The 25252-nt window shown below is 47.5% G+C and overlaps 1 protein-coding gene across 3 annotated transcripts in view; it reads left to right on the top strand.

Moving 5' to 3' along the window:
• ndst1b (N-deacetylase/N-sulfotransferase (heparan glucosaminyl) 1b) overlaps positions 1-24978 on the top strand; it is a 105540-nt gene extending 80562 nt beyond the window's left edge. For all 3 annotated transcript variants that reach the window (XM_078411671.1, XM_078411672.1, XM_078411673.1), the window contains 9 exons: positions 4013-4141; positions 5714-5896; positions 7038-7134; positions 9861-9984; positions 11992-12166; positions 15717-15887; positions 16856-16965; positions 18948-19050; positions 21969-24978. In XM_078411671.1, coding sequence (XP_078267797.1) covers positions 4013-4141; positions 5714-5896; positions 7038-7134; positions 9861-9984; positions 11992-12166; positions 15717-15887; positions 16856-16965; positions 18948-19050; positions 21969-22088 — 1212 coding nt within the window. In that variant the 3' untranslated portion in view covers positions 22089-24978. The remainder of the gene's footprint in view (positions 1-4012; positions 4142-5713; positions 5897-7037; positions 7135-9860; positions 9985-11991; positions 12167-15716; positions 15888-16855; positions 16966-18947; positions 19051-21968) is intronic.
• The last annotated feature ends 274 nt before the right edge of the window (positions 24979-25252 follow it).

Raw genomic sequence — 25252 nt, 5'->3', positions numbered from 1 at the left:
TGTGTGTGTGTGTGTGTGTGTAGTTGCACGTTCTGCCTGTGACCACGTGGGTTATCTCCAGGTGCTTCGGTTTCCTCCCATATCCCAAAGACGCGAGGGTTTGTACGTTAATTGGCCCTCTGTAAATTGCACCTGGTGTGTACGATGGTGGATGGGAAAGTGGGATAACATAGAACAAGTGTGAACGGGTGAACAGTACCGGCGTGGACTCAGTGGGCCGAAGGACCTGTTTCCATGTCATATCTCTAAACTAAACTAAAATTAAACTAAACTTATAGCAAGGAGGAGAAGTTGGGATTATTTTGCAATACACCACAAGTAGAAACAGGGACTTGACTCCTATGACTTATGTCCTGATAAACCTGGAGGAACTCTGTGGGTCAGGCAGCATCTGTGGAGGGAATGGACCAGTGTTGTTTCGGATTGGGATATTTCTTTAAGTTCACAAGTCATAGGAGCAGAAATAGGAGCACTAAACGTTATCCCCTTTATCCTGTATCTGTGGACAGCCTGATTGTAATCACACATAGTCTTTCAGCTGACTGGATAGCACGCAACAAATAGCCTCGGTACACATGACAATAAACTAAACGAAACTGCAGCTAGTTGGGATACCTATTAATGAAGATTTTGATTCCCTCTAGTTATCAGTTTGGGTGAGAGGGAGTGTTAAGGGAGCGTGATGTGTCACTTTGACATAAATCCTGACCGTGGGAACTTTGCCAAGGAAGCTAAACACTGCTGGGGGTGGGATCCCTCAAAGCAGGAGGATTAAGGGAGGTGGGCTTTGACCCATCTGCTCAGCGTCATCCCGTGCTTGCCAAATGGGCTTTGACACATCAGAACTTCGAAACTCAACTGGGCCCAAGTAGTGAGATCATGCGGGTGAGGCGATCATCAGGCAGGGACCATCAGGCAGGGACCATCAGGCAGGCGTGCATGTTGCAATAAAGATTCTGTGGGTTCTGCAGAAGACAGACACAAAATGCTGGAGTAACTCTGCTGGCCAGGCAACATCTCTGGAGAAAAGAAATAGGTAACGTTTCGGGTTTGGACCCTTCATCTGTTCTCCAAAGATGCTGCATTATTCCAACATTTTGTGTCTATCTTTGGATTCTGCAAATAGGTTAAGAGAGTTGGTGAACACTTGGCAATTGAACTGCCTTCAGTGGTCGGGGCTTTGAGTGTAAGAATCCTGAAGTCATAATGCGGCTTTATAAGCTTTTGGGTAGGCCGTATTTGGAGTATTGCGTGCATTTCTGGTCGCTCCATTGCAGGAAGGGTGTGGAGGCTTGGAAAGGGGGCAGTGCACGTTCACCTGGATGCTGCCTAGATTAGAGGGAAACTGTTGGATAAACTGGGATATTTTCTCTGGAGGGGAAGGGAAGAGGCTGAGGGGAGACCTGATAGAACCATATAAAATTATGAGAGGCTTAGATAGGGAAGACAGTTGAACCTTTGTTCCCCAGGGTGTAAATGTCAAAGGCTAGAGGCCATTGCTTTAAGGAGCGAGGGGCAAAGTTTAAAGGAGATGTCTGAGGAGCAGATTTCTTACACAGTGGGGGGGGGGTCTGGAACACACTGCCAGGGGTGATGGTGGAGGCAGAAACGATAGTGGTCTTTAATAGGCTGTTAGATCGGCACAGGGTTAAGCAGGGAATGGAGGGATATAGATCATGTGCAGGCAGAGAAGATTTGCTTAACTTGGGCATCATGTTTGGCGTGTTCATTGTGGGCAGAAGGGCTTGTTCCTCTGCTGTACTGTTCTCTGTTCGATAGAAAAGAAGGGTTTATTGATAGAAAATAATTGATTAGGGTGGCACAGTTGTGCAGCAGCAGACCAGGGACCCGGGTTCGATCCAGACCTCGGGTGCTGTCTGCGTGTAGTTTGTACGTTCTCCCTTTGACCGCGTGGCTTTCCTCCAGGTGCTCCAGTTTCATCCCACGTGCCAAAGACGTGTGGGTTGTCGGTTAATTGGCTTCTGTAAATTGTCCCCGGTGTGTAGGGAGTGAATGAGAAAGTGGGATAACAGAGAACTAGTGTGAACGGGTGATCGCTGGTCGGCGTGGACTCAATGGGCGGAAGGGCCTGTTTCCCTGCTGAATATGATATGTGATCGGCACCATTTTGTCTACAATACAAAATACATGTGCCGGTCCTGAGATTCGCAGCACACCCCAACCTCACCATCTTTACCTGTGCCGTTCCACTGGGTCAGAGTCAGCTCTGAACATTTACTTTTATTTATACTCTCGCTGAAGGGATTAACAATCCCCTGAGGCTGTGATGTTTGGGGTGCAATGTCCTGCGGTAATCCTCACAGTATGACATTGCAGCTTACTGCCAACCTTTGCTGCCCGTGCGACCTCGGCAGGTAGCGCTCCAAATGCACTGTCAAGCTGCATTACACCTTGATTTGGGAACAGCTCTGCCCAAGAGCGCAAGAAATTGCAGGGAGTTGTAGATGTAGCCCAGTCCATCACACAGATCAGACTCCCCACCATCAACTCCATCTACACTTGGGAAAGCAGCCAACATAATCAAAGATGTAATAAAAATCATGAGAGGAATAGATCCGGTCGACGCCTATATATTCTTGCCCAGGGATGGGAATCAAGAACCAGAGGACTTGGGTTTAAGATGAGAGGGGAAAGATTTAATAGGAGCCTGAGGGGCAATGTTTTCCCTCAGAGGGCGGTGAGTATATGGAACGAGCTGCCAGAGGAGGTAATTGAGGCAGATGCTATAACAACATTTAAAAGACATTTGGACAGATACATGGATAGTTTAGTTTAGTTTAGAGATGCAGCAAGGAACCACCCCCGTGGCTGACCAACAATCACCCCTACGCTAGATTTATACTACAATCTGGAGGCAATTTACAGAAAACAATTAGCCTACAAACCTGTATGTCTTTGGAACATGGGAGGAAACCATCCTACCAACAACTAGAGGACAGTCCTGAAGAGAAGAGAACAAATTCCAAGATGGCTGCACCGCCATGCGGCTGCGGCTCGCCGGCTGTCTGTTTGTCTTTTTTCTTTTTGTGTCTATGTGTTAGTGTTAGATGTGTGTAGTAGTCTATTTTTAGCTGTGTATATATTATATGTGGGGAGTGGTGGGGGGGGGGGGTGGGGGGGGGGGGGTGGTGGGGGGAACCTTTCTTTTTTTTAAATCTCTTCCTCGAGGCGCGGCTCCGCCGCGGGGCCTTCCATCGCCGCGGGACCTTCCAGTGCCCTGCGCGGCTCGGCCGCGGGACCTTCCATCTCCTTGCGGGGGCTGCGCGAGTCGGGAGCCTCGGTCGCCTCGGCAGAAGTCGAACTATCTGTCCGTGGGACAAGCATGGGGGAAGAGAGAAGAATTTTTTTTGCCTTCCATCACAGTGAAGGGGTGTCTGGAGGAGTCACTGTGATGGATGTTTGTGTTAAAATTGTGTGTCTTGTGTCTTTTACTCTGTACTGTGGTGGCTGCGTGGCAAATGATTTTCGTTCAATTCATTTGAATGACAATAAAAGTCATTCAGATTCAGATTCAGAAGTACTATCTACCTGATTGGGGACCCTCAGACTATCTTAGATCGAACCTTACTGGCTTTATCTTGCACTAAACATTATTCGCGGCATTCCATTTTATCCTGTATTTGCGCACTGTGAATGGCTCGATTGTAATCATGTATTGTCTTTCCGCTAACTGGATGGTATATAACACAAGCGTTTCAGTATACCTCGGTATGCAGGACAATAAAATAAACTCAAACTCACCCAGAGGAAACCCACGGGGGATACAGACATGGTCAGGATCGAACCCAGGACTCTGGCGCTGTGAGGTAACAGCCGTACCACTACGCCATAGGAAAGGTTTAGAGGGATATGGACCAAACTCAGGCAGGTGCGACTAGTGTAGATGGGGCATTTTGATCAGCGTGGACACGTTGGACTGAAGGGCGTGTTTTTGTGCTGCGTGACTCTATGACTCTTTGTCATTCTCAGTCTCTGTTCCTTCTGTGCCTAGGTTCTGCCTCGTCAAACTTGCGGTCTTTTCACACACACCATATTCTACAACGAGTACCCCGGGGGACCAAAGGAGCTGGACAAGATCATCAACGGCGGAGAGCTATTCCTCACCGTCCTCCTCAATCCCGTGAGTACTTGCCTTGTGGAGTTTGCACGTTCTCCCTGTGACCGCCTTGGTTTCCTTCGTTTCCCAAAGACGTGCGGGTTTGTACGTTTATTGGCCTCTGTCAAATTTTGCCCCTGGTGCGTAGGGAGTGGATGAGAAAGTGGGATTAATGTGAACAGGTGGTGGGTAGCTAGTGTGGACATGGTGGGCGGAAGGACCTGTATCTCTAAACTAAAACTAACGAAAACGCATGTTTAGAAAGAAACTGCAGATGCTGGTTTATACCAAAGAGACAAAAATGCTACTCAGCAGGTTAGGCAGCATCTCTGGAGGAAAAGGAGATGCCTCAGTTCGGGACTTCATGATTGTTGGTCGATGTCGACCTGGGCCTGTTTCCATGCTGAATCTTTAAATCAGTCAAGATTACAGAAGTTAAAATTATCTACTAAATAGATAGAAAATAGACGTGTGGAATGGGAGCTTAGCAACAGGAGAGAGTTACTGAGTACTGAAGACTCCAATAGTTGCCATCGCAGTTTGCCCCAGCAGCAGATTGGGATGTTTATTTTCACGATTTAACGGCAATACTTTGGCAGGCAGTAGTTCACACCTTCTCCCTGCCACAGATGGAAAACCAGCCAGGATGCGTCATGGCAAAACCCTGCCACAGATGGAAGAGACGCAGAGAGAGGAAAGCAATTACCGCTCCTGGGGAGGGGAGGTTTAAAGCCGCTGCCTCGTGCAGATGGCCCTTTGGCACGGGCCCGGCCTGAACCGTCACCTATCCATGTTCTCCAGAGATGCTGCCTGACCCGCTGAACTACTCCAATACTTTGTGTCTATCTCTGGCTTTGATAGGAGTGGACTTTAGACTTTAGAGATACAGCGAGGAAACACCTATCACTAGCACTATCCTTGAGCTGGAGGCGAGAAAAGTCCAGGACAAATCCTGGCTGGCAACACATGACCTCAGGCAGGGTGATGTGTGGTAGGTGTACATCACTGATGCTGTTATTTACTTTAGTTTAGTTCAGTTTAGTTTACTATCATGTGTACTGAGGGACTTTTAGTTGTGTGGTAACCAGTCAATGGGAAGATTATACATGATTACAATCAAGCTGTCCACAGTGTCCAGGTACAGGATAAAGGGAATAATGTTGAATGCTAGAGTGGCACGGTGGTGCAGCGATAGAGATCCTGCCTCATCGGGCCAAAGACCCGAGCTCGATCCTGACTATGGTTGCTGTCTGTGCAGAGTTTGTACATTCTCCCTATAACCGCAAGGGTTTTCTCCGGAAGATGTGCAGGTTTGTAGGTTAATTGGCTTTCGGAGAAATTGTAAATTGTCCCTCGTGTGTGGGATAGTGCTAGTGATCGTTGTTCAATGTGGAATCAGTGGGGCCTGTTTCCACACCGTATCGCTAAAGTAAAACTAAACTAAACTATTACAAGGTCTAGTAAAGTCCGATTAAACACGGTCCGAGAGTCTGCAAGGTAGTTGGTAGATAGTTGTGCCTGAGTGCAGCTCTGGTCCTTGCCATCCTAGTTGTGCATGAGTGCAGCCCTGATCCTTGCTGTCCACCTCTCTCCTAGATCAGCATCTTCATGACACACCTGTCCAACTATGGCAACGACCGGCTGGGACTGTACACCTTCAAGAATCTGATCAGCTTCGTGCAGTGCTGGACCAACCTGAAGCTACAGACCCTGCCTCCTGTGCAGTTGGCTCAGCGATACTTCCAGCTCTTCCCCGAGGAGAAGGACCCTTTCTGGCAGGTGAGAGCTCGTGGCACTGAAACCGGCCAGTGGACCTCTGCCTGGTGGAGCGGCCTGGACGTTTTGCATTACATTAGATTCTCTTTAAACTTCGGCGAGTACAGGCCCAGCACCATCAAACACTCATACATTTACGCTCACCATACGTCAACCTGATCATCCCCGGGATCATTCCCGTAAACATCCTTTTGATTTTAGAGAGACAGCGCGGAAACAGGTTCTTCGACCCACCCAGTCTGTGTTTCTGACAATTTACAGAAGCCAATTAACCTCCACACCAGCATGTGTTTGGAGTGTGAGAGGAAACTGGAGAACCCAGTGGAAACCCACGCTGTCACAGGGAGAACGTGCAAGCTCCATACAGACAGCACCAGCAGGCTGCCTCTGTGTCGTCCTGGAAGTGCCACAGTGCCGGGGCAGCCATGTTAGATGGGGCAGGATTTTCTAATTGTGTCCAGGAACATTTTCTCAAGTGGTCTTACTTAAGGCTTATTTTCTTAATGGTGGTGCAGCGGGTAGAACTGCTGCCTCACTGCCCCAGAGACATAGGTTCGATCCTAACTATGGGGGCTGTCTGTACAGTACAGAGTTTGCATGCCCTCCCCGGGAATGCCTGGGTTTTCTCTGGGTGTTCCGGTTTCCTCTCATGCTCCAAAGACGTACAGGTTTGTAAGTTAATTGGTTTTGGTAATGATTTTAAATTGTTCTTTGTGTGTAGGATAGTGCTAGTGTAAGGCGATCGATCGCTGGTTGGCATGGACTTGGTGGGCTGAAAGGTCTGTTTCCACGCTGTATCTCTAAACTAAACTAAACTAAACTAAAGAAGGGTTTCGACTCGAAACATCACCCATTTCCTTTCTCCAGAGATGCTGCCTGACCCGCTGAGTTACTCCAGCACTTTGTTTCTAAAATAAACTAGACTAGTGTGTAGATGGCTCCACAAGAGAGGACAATGTTTGACCTCCCATTTGGAAAGAAGGGTGGGCAAGTAACTGAAGGGTCAGTGAGAGAGCATTTGGGACAAGTTGCCATAACTTTTATTAGTTTTAAAATAAATCCCTATCTGCTGCTGTGAGGCAGCAGCCCTACCTGCTGCACCACTGTGCCTCCCTACACATGCCTCTTGTGTCTAATCTTGCAGGACCCATGTGAAGATAAAAGACACAAAGATATCTGGTCCAAAGAAAAAACATGTGACAGACTGCCAAAGCTTCTAATTATTGGCCCTCAAAAGTCAGGTAAGTGTACATCCACAGCCTGAGACTGATCAAGTATAAATCTTCTCTCTTTTTTAATATACAGGCACTCCCCGACTTACGTAATGGGTGATTTACAAAAACTCACACTTAGGTAAGCAATTCTTTCAGACCACTGACGCCCACGTTGTCTCCACCTCGGAGCTCCCCCCTGTGGTCTCCACGTCGGAGCTCCCTCATGGTCTCCACATCGGAGCTCCCCCATGGTCTCCACGTCAAAGCTCCCCCCTGTGGTCTCCACATCGGAGCTCCCCCATGGTCTCCACATCGGAGCTCCCCCCTGTGGTCTCCACATCGTAGCTCCCCCATGGTCTCCACGTCGAAGCTCCCCCCTGTGGTCTCCACGTCGGAGCTCCCCCATGGTCTCCACGTCGGAGCTGATCCCGTCTGTATACCTCCCCCAAACCTGTACGTGTGGGAGGAAACCGGAGCACCAGGAGAAAACCCACGTGGTCACAGGCAGAACGTACAAACTCCACGCACACAGGGAGCACCCATAGTCAGGATGGAACCCGGGTCTGGCGCTGTGAGGCAGCAACTCTTCTGCTGCACTGCCATGCCACCCTTTTGTGTGTTAACCAGCATCTGGTGTTCCTTGTTTCTACAGATAAGAGCTGATGTTGGCATCATGTTGGGCATGGACATTGTGGGCCAAAGGGTCTGTTTCCTGTGCTGTCGTGTTCTATGTTCTATATCAGAGTCTGCAGTTGCTCGTGTGTGCACTGCACTGTTCTATATGCTGTGCTCTATGTAATTCCGTTGACACACACTCCACACAGCTGCTATGACTGAGTGAGTTCAGCCATGCAGGATCAGGCCTTCGAGACAGCCGCAAGCATCTGGATTCCCCCTCCTGGCACGGTGGACGTTTAACAAATGTCAAACTGCTCTTCAGCATTCTGCAGAGAAGTGCTCCTCCCTTTCCCAGCTGTGGATTGAATTCCAGAACAAATACATGGAAAACCACACCACTGACTTCTCCAACTACCTGGGTGTTCCTAAGTTCATAAGCCATAGGAGCAGAAATTAGGCCATTCGGCCTATCGAGTCTACTCCGCCATTCAATCATGGCTGAACTATCTTTCCCTCTCAACCCCATTCTCCCTCTAACCCCTGACACCCTTACTAATCAAGAATCTGTCAACCTCCACCTTAAAAATACCCAAATGAATTGGCCTCCACAGCCGTCTGTGTCAATGAATTCCACAGATTCATCACCCTCTGGCTAAAGAAATTCCTCCTCATCTCCTTTCTAAAGGTACGCCCTTTTAATTCTGAGGCTGTGCCCTCTGGTCCCAGATTCCCCCACTGGTGGAAACATCCTCTCCACATTCACTCTATCCAGGCCTTTCACTATTCGGTAAGTTTCAATGAGGTCCCCCCTCATCCTTCTAAACGCTAGCGAGTGCAGGCTGAATGGCTTAATTCTGCTCCTATGTCTTATGGTCTTATGGTCTCACTTCAATCGAGAAGTGAATGACATAGAACACAGAACATCAAACAGTACAGCACTGTTACAAACATCTACAAATACACTGTAGAAAGCATACTGTCTGGTTGCATCACGACTTGGTTTGAGAACAGCTATGCCCAAGATCGCGAGAAGTTGTAGATGTAGCCCAGTCCACCAGACAGACTCACAAGTCCACAAGTTCACAGGTTATAGGAGTAGCATTAGGCCATTCGGTCCATCGAGTCTACTCCGCCATTCAATCATGGCTGATCTCTGCCACCTATTCCCATTTTCATGCCTTCTTCCCATTACCCTTGACACCCGTTCTAATCAAGAACTTGTATATCTCCCCACCATTGATTTTATCTACACCACACTGCTTCAGAAAAGCAGCCAACACCATCAAAGACTTGTCTCACCCCGGTCATTCCGGCTTGTCCCGCTCCCGGTCCAGCAGAAGATACAGAAGCTTGAAAGCGTGCACCACCAGAATCTGAAAGGCTTCTGAACGGTCCTTCCACAAGTTAGGATACTGTACAATTCACCTTAGTTTAGTTTAGTTTAGAGATACTGTGCAGAAACAGGCCCTCTGGCCCACCAGGTCCACGCCGACCAGTGATCCCCGTACACGAGCACTATCCTACACACACCAGGGGCAATTTACAATTATACCAAGCCAATTAGCCTACAAGCCTGTATGTCTTTGGAGTGTGGGGGGAATCCGGAGATCCTGGAGAAAACACATGCAGTTCCCGGGGAGAAGGTACAAACCGCTACAGACAGCCCCCTTAGTCAGGATTGAACCTGGGTCTCTGGCGCTGTAAGCCAGCAACTCTACCGCTGCACCACCGTGTCGAACACCTCTATCTACCCCATTGCAGACATTGGACTTTGTCTCTGTAGTTGGTGAGCAACAATGCTGAGAACTATATTCTGCTCTCCATATCTTCCCCTTTGCTCTACCTATTGTACTTGAGTTTGACATGATTGTATGTATGTATAATATTATCTGTGCTGTTTGGATAGCAGACAAAACAAAGTTTCTCACTGTACCTTGGTACATGCGACAATAAAGTGAACTCAAACACCTCTTTGCCACACATATTATACTTGCGTTTGACTTGATTGTATCTTTGTATGGTATATCTGATCTTTCGGATAGCATGCAAAACCAAGCTCTCCCTGTACTGTGACACACGTGACAACAATAAACCTAAACCTAAACATGGCTGTAACCGTGTTCCCTTCCGTACAGGTACCACGGCACTCTATCTTTTCCTCACGATGCACCCGGACATCACCAGTAATGGTCCAAACGCTGACACCTTTGAAGAGCTGCAGTTTTTCAATGGGCCGAACTACCACAAGGGTATTGACTGGTAAGGGAGCACCTCGGGTAAATATTCCACACGCCTCTCCCATACACTGTGCCGCCACACTGTGCCCAGCCCACCACTCATACCAGACTGCCCACCATCGACCCCATCTACCCTTCACCCTGCCCCGGGAAAGCAGCCAACATCATCAAAGGTATAATAAAAGTGAACTGCTGGTTTATACCAAAGATAGACACAAAATGCTGGAGTAACTCAGCAGGTCAGGCAGCATTTCTGGAGAACAGGGATAGGTGATGTTTCGGGTCGGGACATTTCTTCAGACTGAAGAAGGGTCCCAATGTGAAATGTCACCTATCCATTATCTCCAGTGGCCTGCTGGGTTACTCCAGCATCTTTGTGTCTATCTTCAGAATAATCAAGGACTTGAACCACCCCGGTCATTCCTTCTCCCCACTCCCGTCCGGCAGAAAGTACAGAAGCTTGAAAGCGAGCACCACCAGACTCAGGAACAGCTTCTTTCCCTCTGTTATCAGGCTTCTGAACAGTCCTCCCATGAGCTAGGGTACTCTGATTCACCTCTACCCAAATGTGGACATTGGACTTTGTCTCTGCACCTGATGCGCTGCAATGCTGAGAACTATATTCTGCACTCTGTATCTTCCCCTTTGTTTTAGTTTAGTTTTAGTTTAGTTTAGAGATACAGTGCGGAAACAGGCCCTTCAGCCCATCGAGTCTGCACCGACCAGGGATCCCCGCACATTAACACTATCCTGCACACACAAGGGACAATTTTACTTTTATACCAAGCCAATTAACCTACATACCTGCACATCTTTGGAGTGTGTGAGGAAACCGAAGATCTCGAAGAAAACCCACGTGGTCACGGAGAGAACGTACAAACTCCGTACAGGCAGCACCCGTAGTCGAGATCAAGCCCGGGTCTTGGCTCTTTGCTCTACATATTGTACTTGAGTCTGCCTTGGGAGATCGAATGTAAGGGGAAAATCTACAATTAATGGCAAAACTCTTAACAGCGTTGATGTACAGGTTTGTCTTGCGATCCAAGTCCATAGCTCCCTGAAAGTGGCAACACAAGTAGATAGAATGGTAAAGGAGGCATGCGGTATGCTTGCCTTCAAGGGGTTGAGGCATTGAGTATAAGAGTCAGGAAGTCATGATGCAGCTTTGTAGGACTTTGGTCAGGCCACATTTGGAACATTGAGTGCAGTTCTGGTCACCCCATTACAGAAAGGATGTGGGGGCTTTGACAGGGGAACATAGGAGGTTTACCAGAATGATGCCTGGTTTCGAGGGTATGAGCTAGTGAGAGGTTGGACAGTCTTGGATTGTTTTCTCTGGAACGCCAGAGGCTGAGGGGAGAGCTGATAGAAGTTTATAAAATAATGAGAGGCATAGATAGGAAGACAGTCAGAACCCTTTCCCCAGGGTTGAGATGGCAAAGACTAGAGGGCACAGCTTTAAGGTTAGTGGGGCAAAGTTTAAAGGAGATGTGCGGGGCAAGTTTTTTCATGCAGTGGGTGGTAGGGGCCTGGATCTTGCTGCCAGGGGTGGTGCATATAGATTCATAGAATCATACAGCATGGAAGCAGCCCCTGTGACCAAGATCCCTTATCCACACTAGTCTTAGCTGCCTGTGTTTGGCCCATACCCCTCTAAACCTTTCCTATCCATGTTCCTGTCCAAATGTCTTTTAATATGATTGTAGTGCTTTAAGAGACTTTTAGATAGGCACGTGGTTGTGCAGGTAGTAGGATAAATATCTGTTAGGGTAGAATTGGCAGCGTGGTGGGGAGAGGGTGAGGGATGGGATTGGATTGTTTAGAGAATAGTTTTAGACTTTAGAGACATAGCGTGGAAACAGGCCTTTCAGCCCGCTGAGTCCACTGACCACCCCGTACACTCGCACTATCCTACACACTAGGGACAATTTACAATCTTTTAATGAAGCCAATTAACCTACTCCAGGCCACTGTAAACTCCAGGTCACTCTCCCAGAGTAACGGGTCCTCACCTCTCTCTTCGTTACAGGTACATGGACTACTTTCCGATTCCCTCCAACACCACCTCGGACTATTTCTTTGAGAAGAGCGCAAACTACTTTGACTCTGACGTGGCGCCGAAGCGGGCAGCAGCCCTGTTGCCCCGAGCTAAAATCATCAGCATCCTGATCAGCCCCGCCGACCGTGCCTACTCCTGGTACCAGGTACGTCTGCCCTCGACTGCCATCAGTGTTGGTATCTGTCTTGGTATTGGCATCGGTATTGGTATTTGTATCGGTATTGGTATCTCTGTCTGTACCGATCTTGATCTTGGTATTGGTATCAGTATTGATATCAGTATTGGTGTTGGTATTGGTATCAGTATTGGAATCAGTATTCGAAGGTATCAGAAAATGCTGGAGTAACTCAGCAGGTCAGGCAGCATCTAGGAGAGAGGGAATGGGTGACGTTTCGGGTCGAGACCCTTCTTCAGAAGGGTAACAGTATTGGTATCAGTATTGCTATATGTGTCTATCAGTATCGGTATTACTATCTGTATTAGTATCTGTATTGTTATCGGTATTACTATCTGTGGGCTGTATCAGTATTGATATCGGTACTGGTATTGATAATTGTAATAGTATAAATATTGGTATTGGTTTTAATATTGGTGTCGATAATTAGTAATGGTATCAGTATTGGTATTAATATTGGTATTGATCATTGATAACAGTATCAGTACTGGTATCAGTATCAGTATGGGTATCGATAATTGGTAGTGGTGTTGGTCATGGTATCAGAACCGGTATTGGTATCAGCATTGGTATTGGTATCAGCATTGGTATTGGTATCAGTTTCTTTATAGGTATTTGGTGCTGGTATCGGTATCAGTATGAATATTGGTATTGGTATTGAGCAACTTAGTCGGCATGGATGAGTTGGGCTGAAGGGCATGTTTCCGTGCTGTGGAACGCTTTGACTCTATAATCAAAACCTGAGGAGCAACCTTTTCACTCAGTTTTTTACCCAGGGCAGGGGAATTAAGAACCTGAGGACATGGGTTTAAGGTGAGAGGGGAAAGATTTAACAGGAACCTGTGGGGCAACTTTTTCATAGAGGGTGGTGGGTGTATGGAACAAGCTGCTAGAAGAGATAGTTGAGGCAGGTACGGTAGCATTTAAAAGACATTTAAACAGGTGCATGGATCGGTAAGGTATAGAGGTAGGTGGGTTAAACACCAACAAATGGTGGATGTGTGGAAAGGTGCTGAAGCTGCTGGTTTAAACTGAAGATAGGCATAAAATGCTGGAGTAACTCAGCCGGACAGGCAGCATCTCTGGAGAGAAGGAATGGGTAACGTTTCGGGTCGAGACCCTTCTTCAGACTGATATCAGCGGAGAGGGAGACACAAAGATAAGGAAGTGGAGTGTGAAAAGAGAACAAAGGGAATAGAGATCAAGGAAAATGTAGAATAGGTCATTCAAGATTCAATTTATTGTCACATGTGCCAATTAAGGTACAGTGAAATTTGAGTTACCATACAGCCATACTAAGTAAAAAGCAACAAGACACAGCCACATAAAATAAAATTTAACATAAACAACTATCACAGCGGAATCCACATTCCACACTGTGATGGAAGGTAAAGTTCAATCACCTTCCTCTTTGATCACCTGCGGTTGGGGCTGTTGAACCATCCACAGTCGCCGCTGCTGACGGTCCGATGTCCGAGGCCCTCGCGTCGGGATGATGGAAACTCCGGCATCGGGACGGATTGAAAACACACTCCGCGGCATTGGAGCCCCCGCGTCCGTCTCTTCTTACCAGAGACCGCAGGCTTCACGGTGTTAAAGTCCGCAGGCCCCGCGGTTAGAGCTCGTCACAGACGATCCTCAGCAAAGGATCGCAGCTCCCGATGTTGTAGTCCGCGCAGCGCCCGCAGGTTGAAGCGCCAGGCCAGTCTCCAGGAAAGGCTGCACCACTCCACGATGTTAGGCCGCAGTGGGGACGGAGATACGATACGGAGCAAAAATCATATCCCCGTCGAGGTAAGAGATTGAAAAAAAGTTTCCCCCAATTCCCCCTCCCATCCCCCACATAAAACAAACCAAGAAACACTAAAACATACTTTAACACATACTTAAAATGTTAAAAAACAGTAGAAGGGACAGACAGACAGTTGGCGAGGCAGCCTGTGCTGGTGGCGCCACCCGGTGGAGATCATTGTTTGCTGGGAGAAGGAAACAACAAAGCAAACAGAGATAAAATGGTCGGAGAACTGGGAAGAGGGAGGGTTGGAGAGAGAGGGGAAGCAAGGGTTAGAGAAGTCAATGTTCATACCGCTGGGGTGTAAGCTGCCCAAGCGAAATATGAGGAGCTGTTCCTCCAATTTGCGCTGGGCCTCACTCTGACAATGGAGGCAGTCCAGGACAGAAAGGTCAGTATGGGAATGGGAGGGGGAATTAAAGTGTTTAGCAACCGGGAGATCAGATAGGTTTAGGCAGACTGAGCGGAGGTGTTCAATGAAACGAGTGCTGAGTCTGCGAGAGGTCTCGCCGATGTACAGGAGTCCACACCTGGAACAGCGGATACAGTAGATGAGGTCGGGGTCCTTTGATGGAGTCGAGGGGGGAGGTATAGGGACAGGTGTTGCATCTCCTGCGGTTGCAGGGGAAAGTACCTGGGGAGGGGGTGGTTTGGGTGAGAAGGGACGAGTTGACCAAGGAGTTGCGGAGGGAACGGTCTCTGCGGAAAGCGGAAAGGGGTGGTGATGGGAAGATGTGGCCAGTAGTGGGATCCCGTTGGAGGTGGCAAAAATGTCGGAGGATTTTGTGCTGTAAGCGACGGCTGATGGGTGGAAGGTGAGGACGGGGGGGACTCTGTCCTTGTTATGACTGGGGGGGAGGGGGAGCAAGTGCGGAGCTGTGGCATATAGAGGACACCTTAGTGAGGGCCTAATCTATGATGGAAGAAGGGAACCCCGTTCCCTAAAGAATGAGGACATCTCCTGGTATGGAACACCTCATCTTGGGCGCAGATGCGGTGTAGACGGAGGAATTGGGAGTGGGGGATAGAGACTTTACAGGAATCGGGGTGGGAAGATGTCAGAATCAGAATCAGAATCTGAATCTGAATAGCCTTTATTGTCATCCAAAAGACAAGTCTTCTGGACGAAATTCTGTTACCCACAGTCCAACAATAAGAGCAATAAAAATAAGCAATAACATACACATCACAAACCAACACAAAACAAAAAAAAGAAACATCCATCACAGAAAAAAAGGTGGCGTCTCCATTCGGAAGAGACAATTTTACAATTCCCCCCCCCTCCCCCCCCCCCCCACACATAGTACACAACCACAAAAAACACTACATCGCATCTAAACACTACAATTAAGACAAAAAACAATCAAAAAAACACAAAAGACAAACGGACTGCAGGTGAGCCACAGCTGCTGCACAGCGCCGCCATTTGGCCATTTGTATGGTCAAGATAGCTATGGGAGTCAGTGGGTTTATAGTGGATGTCAGTTGATAGTCTGTCTCCTGTGATGGAGATGGTGAGATCAAGAAAAGGTAGGGAGATGTCGGAGAATCTGAGTGCAGGATGGAAATTAGTAGCAAAGTTAATGAAGTCAGTGAGTACTGCATGGGTGCAGGAGGTAGCATCGATGCAGTCGCCAACAAATAGGACTAGGTTGGTAAGGATGAGTTGGGGTGAATGGCCTGTTTCCTTGCTGTGTGACTCCACGCCACTCTCCGCCTCTCCCTCAGCACCAACGAGCCCACGATGACCCGGTGGCCCTGAGGTACAGTTTCCACGAGGTGATCACTGCTGGACGCAACACCGCTCCAAGGCTGAGAGCTCTCCAGAACCGCTGCCTGACTCCAGGCTGGTACGCAACGCACATCCAACGCTGGCTGAACTACTACCACACCAACCAGGCAAGTCCAAACCTCCAACGCACCATGGGCTGCTCCACAAACCCCAGGCACATGGCATCCAGGGAGTTTGGCAAAGGGGGTCCAATGGTTCAATCGTTTAATGTGGGCGGCACAGTGTGCCCAACTTGATGCCAACATCAACTCTTTTCTGTAGAAGCAAGGAACTGCAGATACTGTTTAATGTACAAAAGAGCGGCACAGGTGTTTTCTATACGGAGGTTGTACGTTCTCGCTGTGACCGCGAGGTTTCCTCCGGTTGCTCCGGTTTCCTCCCACATCCCAAAAATGCACAGGTTTGTAGGTTAATTGACCAGTAAAATTGTAAGTTGTCCCTAGTGTGTAGCATGGTGCTAGTGTATGGGGAGATCATTGGTCGGCGCGGACTCGGTGGGCCAAAGGTCCTGTTTCCGTACTGTATGTCTAAACATCCAGGAAGTTCGTTTTACTTGGCATCATGTTTGGTGCAGATATTATGGGCTGAAGGGCCTGTTCCTGTGCTGCTGACTCTTCCATTTTCTGTTGCCGCCTGTTTGTTTGATGCGTTGCCTCAGCCCTGGAGTTGCCCAATCACTGCTCCAGGGTGGTGAATCTGTGGAATTCATTGCCACAGATGGCACTGGAGTCCAAGTTAATGGATATTTTTAAGGTGGGAATTGACAATTCTTGATTAGTAAGGGTGTCAGAGGTTACGAGGAGAATGGGGTTGAGACGGAAAGATAGATCAGCCATGATTGGTGGAATGGTGGAGTAGACTTGATGGGCCGAATGGCCTAATTCTGCACCTATGTTTAATGGTCTTATACAGCACAGAAGTTATGGTCTTAACCCCGGTGTGTAGAGCTAGTAGGAAGTGAAATAATACATTATTACAACAGCACAGTGTCGCGGTGATGGGCCGAACGGCCTAAATCTGCTCCTACAACTTATGACCATGAACAGTCTCCTGTATCTTTCCTTTTTCTCTGCAGATCCTCGTTCTTGACGGGCAACTCCTCCGGACGGAACCAGCAACAACAATGGTAAAGGTGCAGAAATTTCTGGGGCTCCAGAATATCGTTAATTACCACAGGTTTTTGGTGTAAGTAAACTCTGAAATACTTTGTTTGCATTGGGAGGGACAGCGTTTATTTCAAAGAGGGGTCCCGACCCGAAAACATCCCTTATTCATGTTCTCCAGAGATGCTGCCTGACCCGCTGAGTTACTCCAGTATTTTGTGTCTTTGGAGATTAATGGAGACAGGCCCTTCGGCCCACCGAGTCGGCACTAACCAGCGATCGCCCCGTAACTAGCACTATCCTACTATTTTACAATTACAATTTTACTGAAGCCAATTAAGTTACATACCTGTACGTCTTTGGAGTGTGGGAGGAAACCCACCTGGTCACGGGGAAAACGTACAAACTCCGTACAGACAACACCCGTAGTCAGGAACGAACCCGGGTCGCTGGCACTGTGAGGCAGCAATCCTACCGCTGCGCCACTGTGCCGCCCTTTAGCTGGCTTTGTCCAGAGGAACTACTTGCCATCATGTTCTTGAACCAACCTGCGCATGCCAAATTCTACCTCGGCAGCAGAACACCTTGAATCTGAAGCAATTTGTATATTTCTTTCTGAAGCAAACTAATAAAGTTGTCCCTGCATTCAGTGATTCTGTGGGTGTCCAACACTGCCCCCTTTGGTAGAAACAAAGAACTGCAGGCGTAGCTCAGCGGCTCAGGCAGCATCTCTGGAGAAAAACGATGGGTGACGTTTCCGGTCAGGACCTTTTTTCTGACTGCACTTTTCGGGCCAGTACCATGTTATTTATGAACAAAACATAAAGTACACGAGGAAATCAACCGGTCAGGCAGCATCTGTGGAGGGAATCCGTCTGAAGAAGGGTCTCAACTAGAAACATCACCTGTCCATTTCCCTCCACAGATGCTGCCTGACCCGCTGAGTTCCTCCAGCACTTTGTGTTTTGCTCATGAGTAACATGGTACTGACCCAAAGGGTGTTTTGGGTCAAATATATTTTGGTCATATGTCTTACAAAGGCTGTTTTTGATGTAGAAACAAGGAACTACGGATGCTGATTTACACAGAAAGACACAAAGTGCTGGAGTTACTCAGCAGGTCAGGCAGCATCTCTGGAGAACATGGATAGGTGACATTTTGTGTCGGGTCCCTGCTTCAGACTGATTGCTGGGAGGTGTGCGACAGAAAAGAGAGCTGGAAGAGAGGAGGGGGCAGGACAAACCATGCCTGGTAATAGATGGACAGAGGTGTAGGAGGTTTTAGATAGGCAGATTGTTGGACAAAGGCCAAGGATGAAAAGATAGATGTGAGCCCTAAAGGACAAAGAGTTGCGAATTGTGAAGCTAGAAGACTGAAATGTTGAGAATTGCGTAGCTGTAGGATGGAATGTAGGTCGAGGGGAAGAGGGAGGGGCAGGGGAGAAACCGGTGTAAGGCCCGGTGGGGGGTGCGGGTCAAAGATTAGTAGAACGGCACAGTAGCACAGCGATAGAGTGGCTGCCTCAGCGTCAGAGGCCTGGACTTGATCCTGACTACTGGTGCAGTCTGTATGGAGTTTGTACATTCCCCACTCCAAAGTCGTACAGGGTTGTAGGTTCATTGGCTTTGGTAAAAATGATTAATTGTTCCTAAACTGTAGGATAATGCTAGCGTACGGTGTGATCGCTGGTCAACGCAGACTCGGTGGACCGAAGGGACTGTTTCCATGCTGTATCTCTAAAATCTAAAGGTTCAAGGGAGAGGGGGGGAAGTGGAGGGAAGCAAAGGGGGCCGGGGCTTGGGGGGGAGATGAAGAGGGTGTTTGTAGAAGTGACATAAAATTGGAGAATTCAGTATTCAAAGCTGTGGATTGTAAGGTACCCAAGCGGAATATGAGATGCTGGTATACTGTAGGTACAAGTATAGAAGACAAAGTGCTGGAGGAACAGGCAGCATCTGTGGAGGGAATGGACCGGGGACGTTTTGGGTCGGGTCCCTTCTCCAGACCGAAGCGAAGTCTTTCTCTGACCCAGAGTTGACACTAACTTTGTTTTCTGGATTTCAGATTTGACCCCAAGAAAGGTTTCTGGTGTCAGCTCTTGGAGAGCAATAAAACGAAGTGCCTGGGCAAGAGCAAGGGGCGGAAGTACCCCGAGATGGACAATGATGTACGTACCCAACCTTCCCAAGCACCAACTTACACGAGCTCCAGAAGATTCATGGTGCAGCTTTATGGGCTTTGGTCAGGCTGCATTTGGAGTCTTGCATGCAGTTTAGAGGGTGGTGGGGACCTGGAACCCGCTGCTGGTTTTCTCCCTCATCCCAAAACACGTGCAGATTTCTAGGTTCATCGGCCCTCTGGAAATTGCCCCCTAGTGTAGAGTGGATGGCAAAGTGGGATAACATACAACTAGTACAGTATAGATTGGGTAGACAGTCAGAACCTTTTTCCAAGGGCGGAAATATCCAGCACTAGAGGATATAGCTTTAAGGTGAGAGGGGGAAAATTTAAAGGAGATGTGCGGGGCACGTTTTTTACATAGAGGGTGGTGGGAGTCTGGAACGCTCTGCCTGGGGTGGTGGTACAGGCAGATATCATCGTGATGCTTAAGAGTCTTTTGGATAGGCACATGGATATGGAGAGAAATGGATTATGTACACGCAGATATGAGATGGTCCCAAACTGAACAATGAAATTCTTACTTGCATCAGCACAACAGATATAACATAGTACACTAGTACATTGTAAACAATAGAATTTTTTTAAAGTTCAGTATATACATCTATATATCTATGTGTGTGCATATAAATATATATATGTGTGTAGGAAAGAACTACAGATGCTGTTTTAAATCAAGGGTAGATACAAAATGCTGGAGTAACTCAGCAGGGGACAGGCAGCATTTCTGGAGAGAAGGAATGGGTGATGTTTCGGGTCGAGACCATTCTTCAGACATATATATATATGGATGTGTGTGTGTGTGTGTGTGTGTGTGTATATATATGTGTGTATATATATATATATATATATATATGTGTGTGTGTGTGTGTAATTCATATGTATAATTTATATATATTATTTATATTATATGTGTGTGTGGAAATACATATATGAACACACATTCAGAACATATCCATACATACTCATAAAAACAAACAAACAAACAATAATAGTGCAAAAAGACTAACCCGATGCCCTCAGGTCCACGGGAACAGTTACTCTGGAACAGTTCCTTGCTGGCACGTTCTTGAACCGACCTGCACATCCCTAAGCAGCAACGGAACAGCTTGAACATCCGTCTTGTACTGTACTCTATGTTCCGTGTGTATCTGAAGTTCCTCCATGTCCTGATTCGGATTATCAATCAAGATGCCCACTGCTATTTCACCCGAGTTTCTTAGTTGACATATGTATGTCTCGGCTTCCTTACAAACCATAAGACAATAAAACATTGGAACAGAATTAGGCCATTCGGCCAATCGAGTCTGCTCCACCTTTTGATCATGGCTAATCTGTCTTTCCCTCTCAACCCCTTTCTCCTGCCTTCTCCCCATAACCTTTCTCCCCATAATCCTTCATTAGAAAGGATTAGACATCCTTTCTAATGAAGAACCTACCAATCTCCGCTTTAAAAATACCTGATGACTTGGCCTCCACCGTTGTCTGCGGCGATGAGTTCCACAGATTCACCACCCTCTAACTAAAGAAATCCCTCCTCATCTCCATTCTAAAGCTTTTGATCTTTTATTCTGGGGCTGTGCCCTCTGCTCCTAGACTCTCCCACTACTGGAAACATCATCATCCACATCCAATTTATCTAAGCCCTTCATTAGTGTAGTTTAGTTCAGTTTAATTTAGAGATACAGCATGGAAACAGAATCTTCAGGCCACCGAGTCCATGCTGACAATTGATCACCTGTTCACACTAGTTATCCAACCTCACACTAGAGGTTACTGAGGCCAATTAATCTACAAACCCGCACGTCTTTGGGATGTGGGAGAAACCGGAGCAGCCAGAGAAAACCCACGTGGTGACAGGGAGAAGGTACAAACTCAGTGCACGTTGTTAGGATCGAACCCGGATCTCCGGCGCTGTGAAGCAGCGGCTCCACCTGCTGCGACACTGTGCCTCTCTATACATTTAGTTGGTCTCAAGGAGATTCCCTCTCATCCTTCTTTTAATCTTTTATTGCGCACACAGAGGGTGGTGGGTGTATGGAATGATTGGCCAGAGGAGGTAGTCGAAGCAGGTACTATAACAATATTTAAAAGACATTTGGACAGGTACATGGACAAGAAAGGTTTAGAGGGATATGGGCCAAACGCGGGCATATTGGACTAGTGTAGATGGGGCATCTTAGTCGGCAAGCTGGGCTGAACAGCCTGTTCCATGTATGTTTGTGGGCGGCACACTAACGCAACGATAGAGCTGCTGACATACTGAGCCAGAGACCCGGTTTCAATACTGACTATGGGTGCTGTCTGTATAGGATTTGTACGTTCTCCCCGCGACCTGCTTAAGTGCTCTCCGGGTGCTCTAGTTTCCTCCCACACTCCAAAGAAGTGTGGGTTTGTAGGTTCATTTGCTTTGGTAAAATTGTAAATTGTCCTGAATGTGTAGGATAGTGTAAGTGTATAGGCCACTGGTTGGCATGGACCTGGTGGGCCGAAGGGCGTGTTTCCGCACTGTATCTCTAAGGTCTAAAGTTTAAAGACTCAAGGGTTCTTTCAATGGTACTTTACTTGTCACATGTTGAGAGGTAAAGATCGATCAGCCACGATTCAATGGTGGAATAGACCCGATGGGCCGAACGGTCTAATTCTGCTCCTATAACTTATGGACTTATGTACCGAGGTACAGTGCAATTTATTTTTGTATGCAGTTTAGTACAAGTATCACTCTACATAAGCTCTTAGATACATCTTAGATAAGCATTTCAAATACAGTACGTGTAGAGCAGTAGTACACTGAGACAGTATACAGAGCCGCCAGATTTGGCGCCAGTTTCAACTCTACGACTCTATGATGTATTGCCGTGCCTTGATGCTGGTTACAGTCCTTGTCCTTCCCTTTTCTTTTTACAGTCCCAGGCCCTTCTGAGAGAGCATTACAGAGACGCCAACATTGAACTGTCTAAGCTCCTGTACAAACTGGGCCAGACTCTCCCAACGTGGTTGAGGGAAGAACTCCAAAACAACAGGTAGTTACGAGAGCCGACACGGTGCTTCTAACTCTGCCTCGAGGACATCGAGCTGTGATCCCACTCCATCCGTCTTCATCTTCCAAGGGCCAGGTCCCCACATGTCTACCTGAGCCTCCAGAGACTTCTACAGAAACATGGCGGGTGGGATTCTGACCCTGGAGATCCTGGTGCCACCATTTTAGCACTCTGGGTTCTCGTGAAGATCATCAAACATTTCTATCTCGTGCTCCCTCAGGAGTGAAGTCCAGATTTTGGTTCCTCAAGACATTGATGAATCTCATCCTTATCCACTCCTGAGCTGCTGAGATACACGACAATTGTTCCGTTATGGTCTCCTCTTAAGGGACAGCTCAGTCTCTGACTTTGGAGATCGCAAGAGTTCAACGTGAGGAGATATCTTTGGTTCTCCAACATGGTCCATGCTACAATTTCAACCAAGGAGGGCTCTTGTCTACTTCTCCCCCTCCCTCTTCCCCCATCCCTACCACTTCCAACCCATCCACCCACGTCCCTTCCACTCCCATCCCATCCACCCACATCCCATCCACCCCCATCCCATCCACCTACATCCAAACTGCCTTCATCCCATCCACCCACATCCCAACCACCCCATCCCAACCACCTCATCCCAACCATCCCATCCCATCCCAACCACCCCATCCCAACTATTCCATCCCACCCCAACCACCCCATCCCAACTACCCCATCCCTCCCCAACCACCCCTTGCACAACGTAGCTCAGAAGAAGTTGTCTCAACAGAGTTTCAATGGATTGACTCCCCCCACCCCGAGGAGCTTCTGTGGTGAAAACTATCGCACTTGTCCTTTCACAAGGGCTTACAATGGGACAGGAGCACAGGGACTCCTTGCAACAGGGGGCTCTGAGCGACAAGAGCCCTTCTGCTAAAGGGCACCAACAGATGCACTCTAGGACCAGGCTGGTGTAGAGAAACAAAATGACCACTATTTCCCTACTCTCACCTGTAACATTGCCACTAAAGTCCAAGTCGTCTACTCTCCTTCCCTCGTCCTCCTCGTTAGGTTTGTATTAATGTTTAAACAACCAATATGACTGTTTTACAGAAAACTATTACAGACTATTTGAGATTGGTCTCCACAGAAGCTTTCTAATGTCTGGTGACTTTGAATCAGTGACTTGATGTAATTACTCTGTGTGAAGGGTGCATATAATTGGGGACAAAGACTAATTCATCTTCCCAGTCAAGATTCAGCCTCAGTCTAGTGTTCAGAGTTTTCCCAGGGGCTTGTGTCAACCCCCGACAGGTCTTCGATTGAAATACTTTTTGTGTTCTCCCTCCCAAAAAAATGATTGCCTCATTCCGCACAAGCATTTGAACGATTGCTCAGATAAAAGAAAAAGACCGATAGAATGTTAAGCCCGAGCCTTCACACAGCGCTGAAGGCAGGTGGGTGGTGTTGAATTATTTTACTGTACCAGAGGTGACTTACAATTTATTTAATGTACAATGGGACCATGCAAGCAACAGTGGGAAAATTATTTTTGGCAATATTCTGTGTGTGAAATCATGAGGGGAATAGATAGGGCAAATGCACAGTCTTTTACCCAGGGTAGGGGAAACAAGAACCAGAGGACACAGGTTTAAGGTGAGAGGGGAAAGATTTAATAGGAACATTAGGGGCAACTTTTTTACATGAGGGTGGTGGGTGTATGGAATGAGCTGCCAGAGGAGGTAGTTGAGGCAGGTACTATAACAACATTTAAAAGACATTTGGACAGGGACACGGAAAGGAAAAGTTTAGAGGGTATGGGGTAAATGTGGGCAGGTGGGACCAATGTAGATGGGGTCATCTTAGTTGGCATTGGCAAGATGGGCCAAAGGGCCTGTTTCTGTGCTTTATGTCTCCATGACACTATTTGACATAATGCAGACAAACAGGGCAGTTTAAATGGGCAAATGGGTCAGCATGGGCATGGTGGGCTGAAGGGCCCATTTCTGTGCTTTACCACCATGACACATGGATGTCCAGAGAAACACTTAAAAGACCTGACACCTTCATAGGTTCGGAGGGACATGGGCCAAACGTGGGCGGGTGGTACCAGCGTAGATGGAACATCTTGGCCAAGTCATTGAGTATTTTAAAGGTGGAGATTGACAGGTTCTTGTTTAGTAAGGGTGTCTTAGGTTAAAGGGAGAAGGCAGGAGAATGGGGTTGAGATGGAAAGATAGATCAGCCACGATTGAATGGTGGAGTAGACCTGATGGGCTGAATGGCCTAATTCTGCTCCTATGACTTATGGTATGAACCTCAATCATATCCACAAGAGTCTGGTGGTGGGAGCACTATTGTGTGTGATGGTCTTGGCTACGGACAACAGCTTGGGCTGAGTAGACGCTCTCTCGCTCAGTGAGGTTGCTGTAGGTTAGGGTGGCAAGGGAATGAGGAGTGTGCAGTGAAGACTTTGCCCTCAGGCAGGCAAAGGTACCGAGAGAAACCTGACGTGCAGGTAAAGGAGAGAGAAAATGGTTCCATGGAAAGCCAACGTTACCTCCTGCTCGAACGAGCTGCTGATTAACGGTGCTTCTCTCTGGATGAACTCTGGGAATGGATCCTCTTCGAAGGATTTCGTAGCTGCTTCTGTGCGATAAATATTCCCTCCCACACACCCTTCCGAGCAATGGACGACGGTGTGTGTCAACATCTCCCTCAAGTACATCTTCTCTGTCACTGGATCCGCGTTCAAGAAACAACAAGCAATGAAAATAACATGAAAGTTGAAGTTTACACTGTACAAATTTTTGGAAAAACCATTGTATTGGTAATTTATTAACAAAGTGTTTTAAATCTGTAATTTTAAATACCTTATAATTTACTCACCAGCTATAAGGATAATACTTTTACCATTGAATGAAACAGAGTAACTGGAGTGTGAGTTGTCTCTTTATTACACACACACACTTTGATTTATAACTCCGTGAGCTGGGTTTTAACGTCAGACAGGAGGGACTAGAAGGGGCATCCTGGTTAGCATGGGGAAGTTGGGCCAAAGGGCCGGTTTTCATACTATACGACTCTATAACTGTATGTAATAGTTTATATTCACTTCCTGGTATACAGCTAGTGATGTTCATTTAGTTTAGTTTAGACATACAATGTAGAAACAGGCCCTTCGGCCCACTGAGT

The sequence above is a fragment of the Rhinoraja longicauda genome, chromosome 14 (assembly GCF_053455715.1).
Source record: "Rhinoraja longicauda isolate Sanriku21f chromosome 14, sRhiLon1.1, whole genome shotgun sequence".
NCBI lineage: Eukaryota > Metazoa > Chordata > Chondrichthyes > Rajiformes > Arhynchobatidae > Rhinoraja > Rhinoraja longicauda.
The sequence above is the reverse complement of the archived record's forward strand: the minus strand, read 5'-3'. Positions and strand labels throughout refer to the sequence as shown.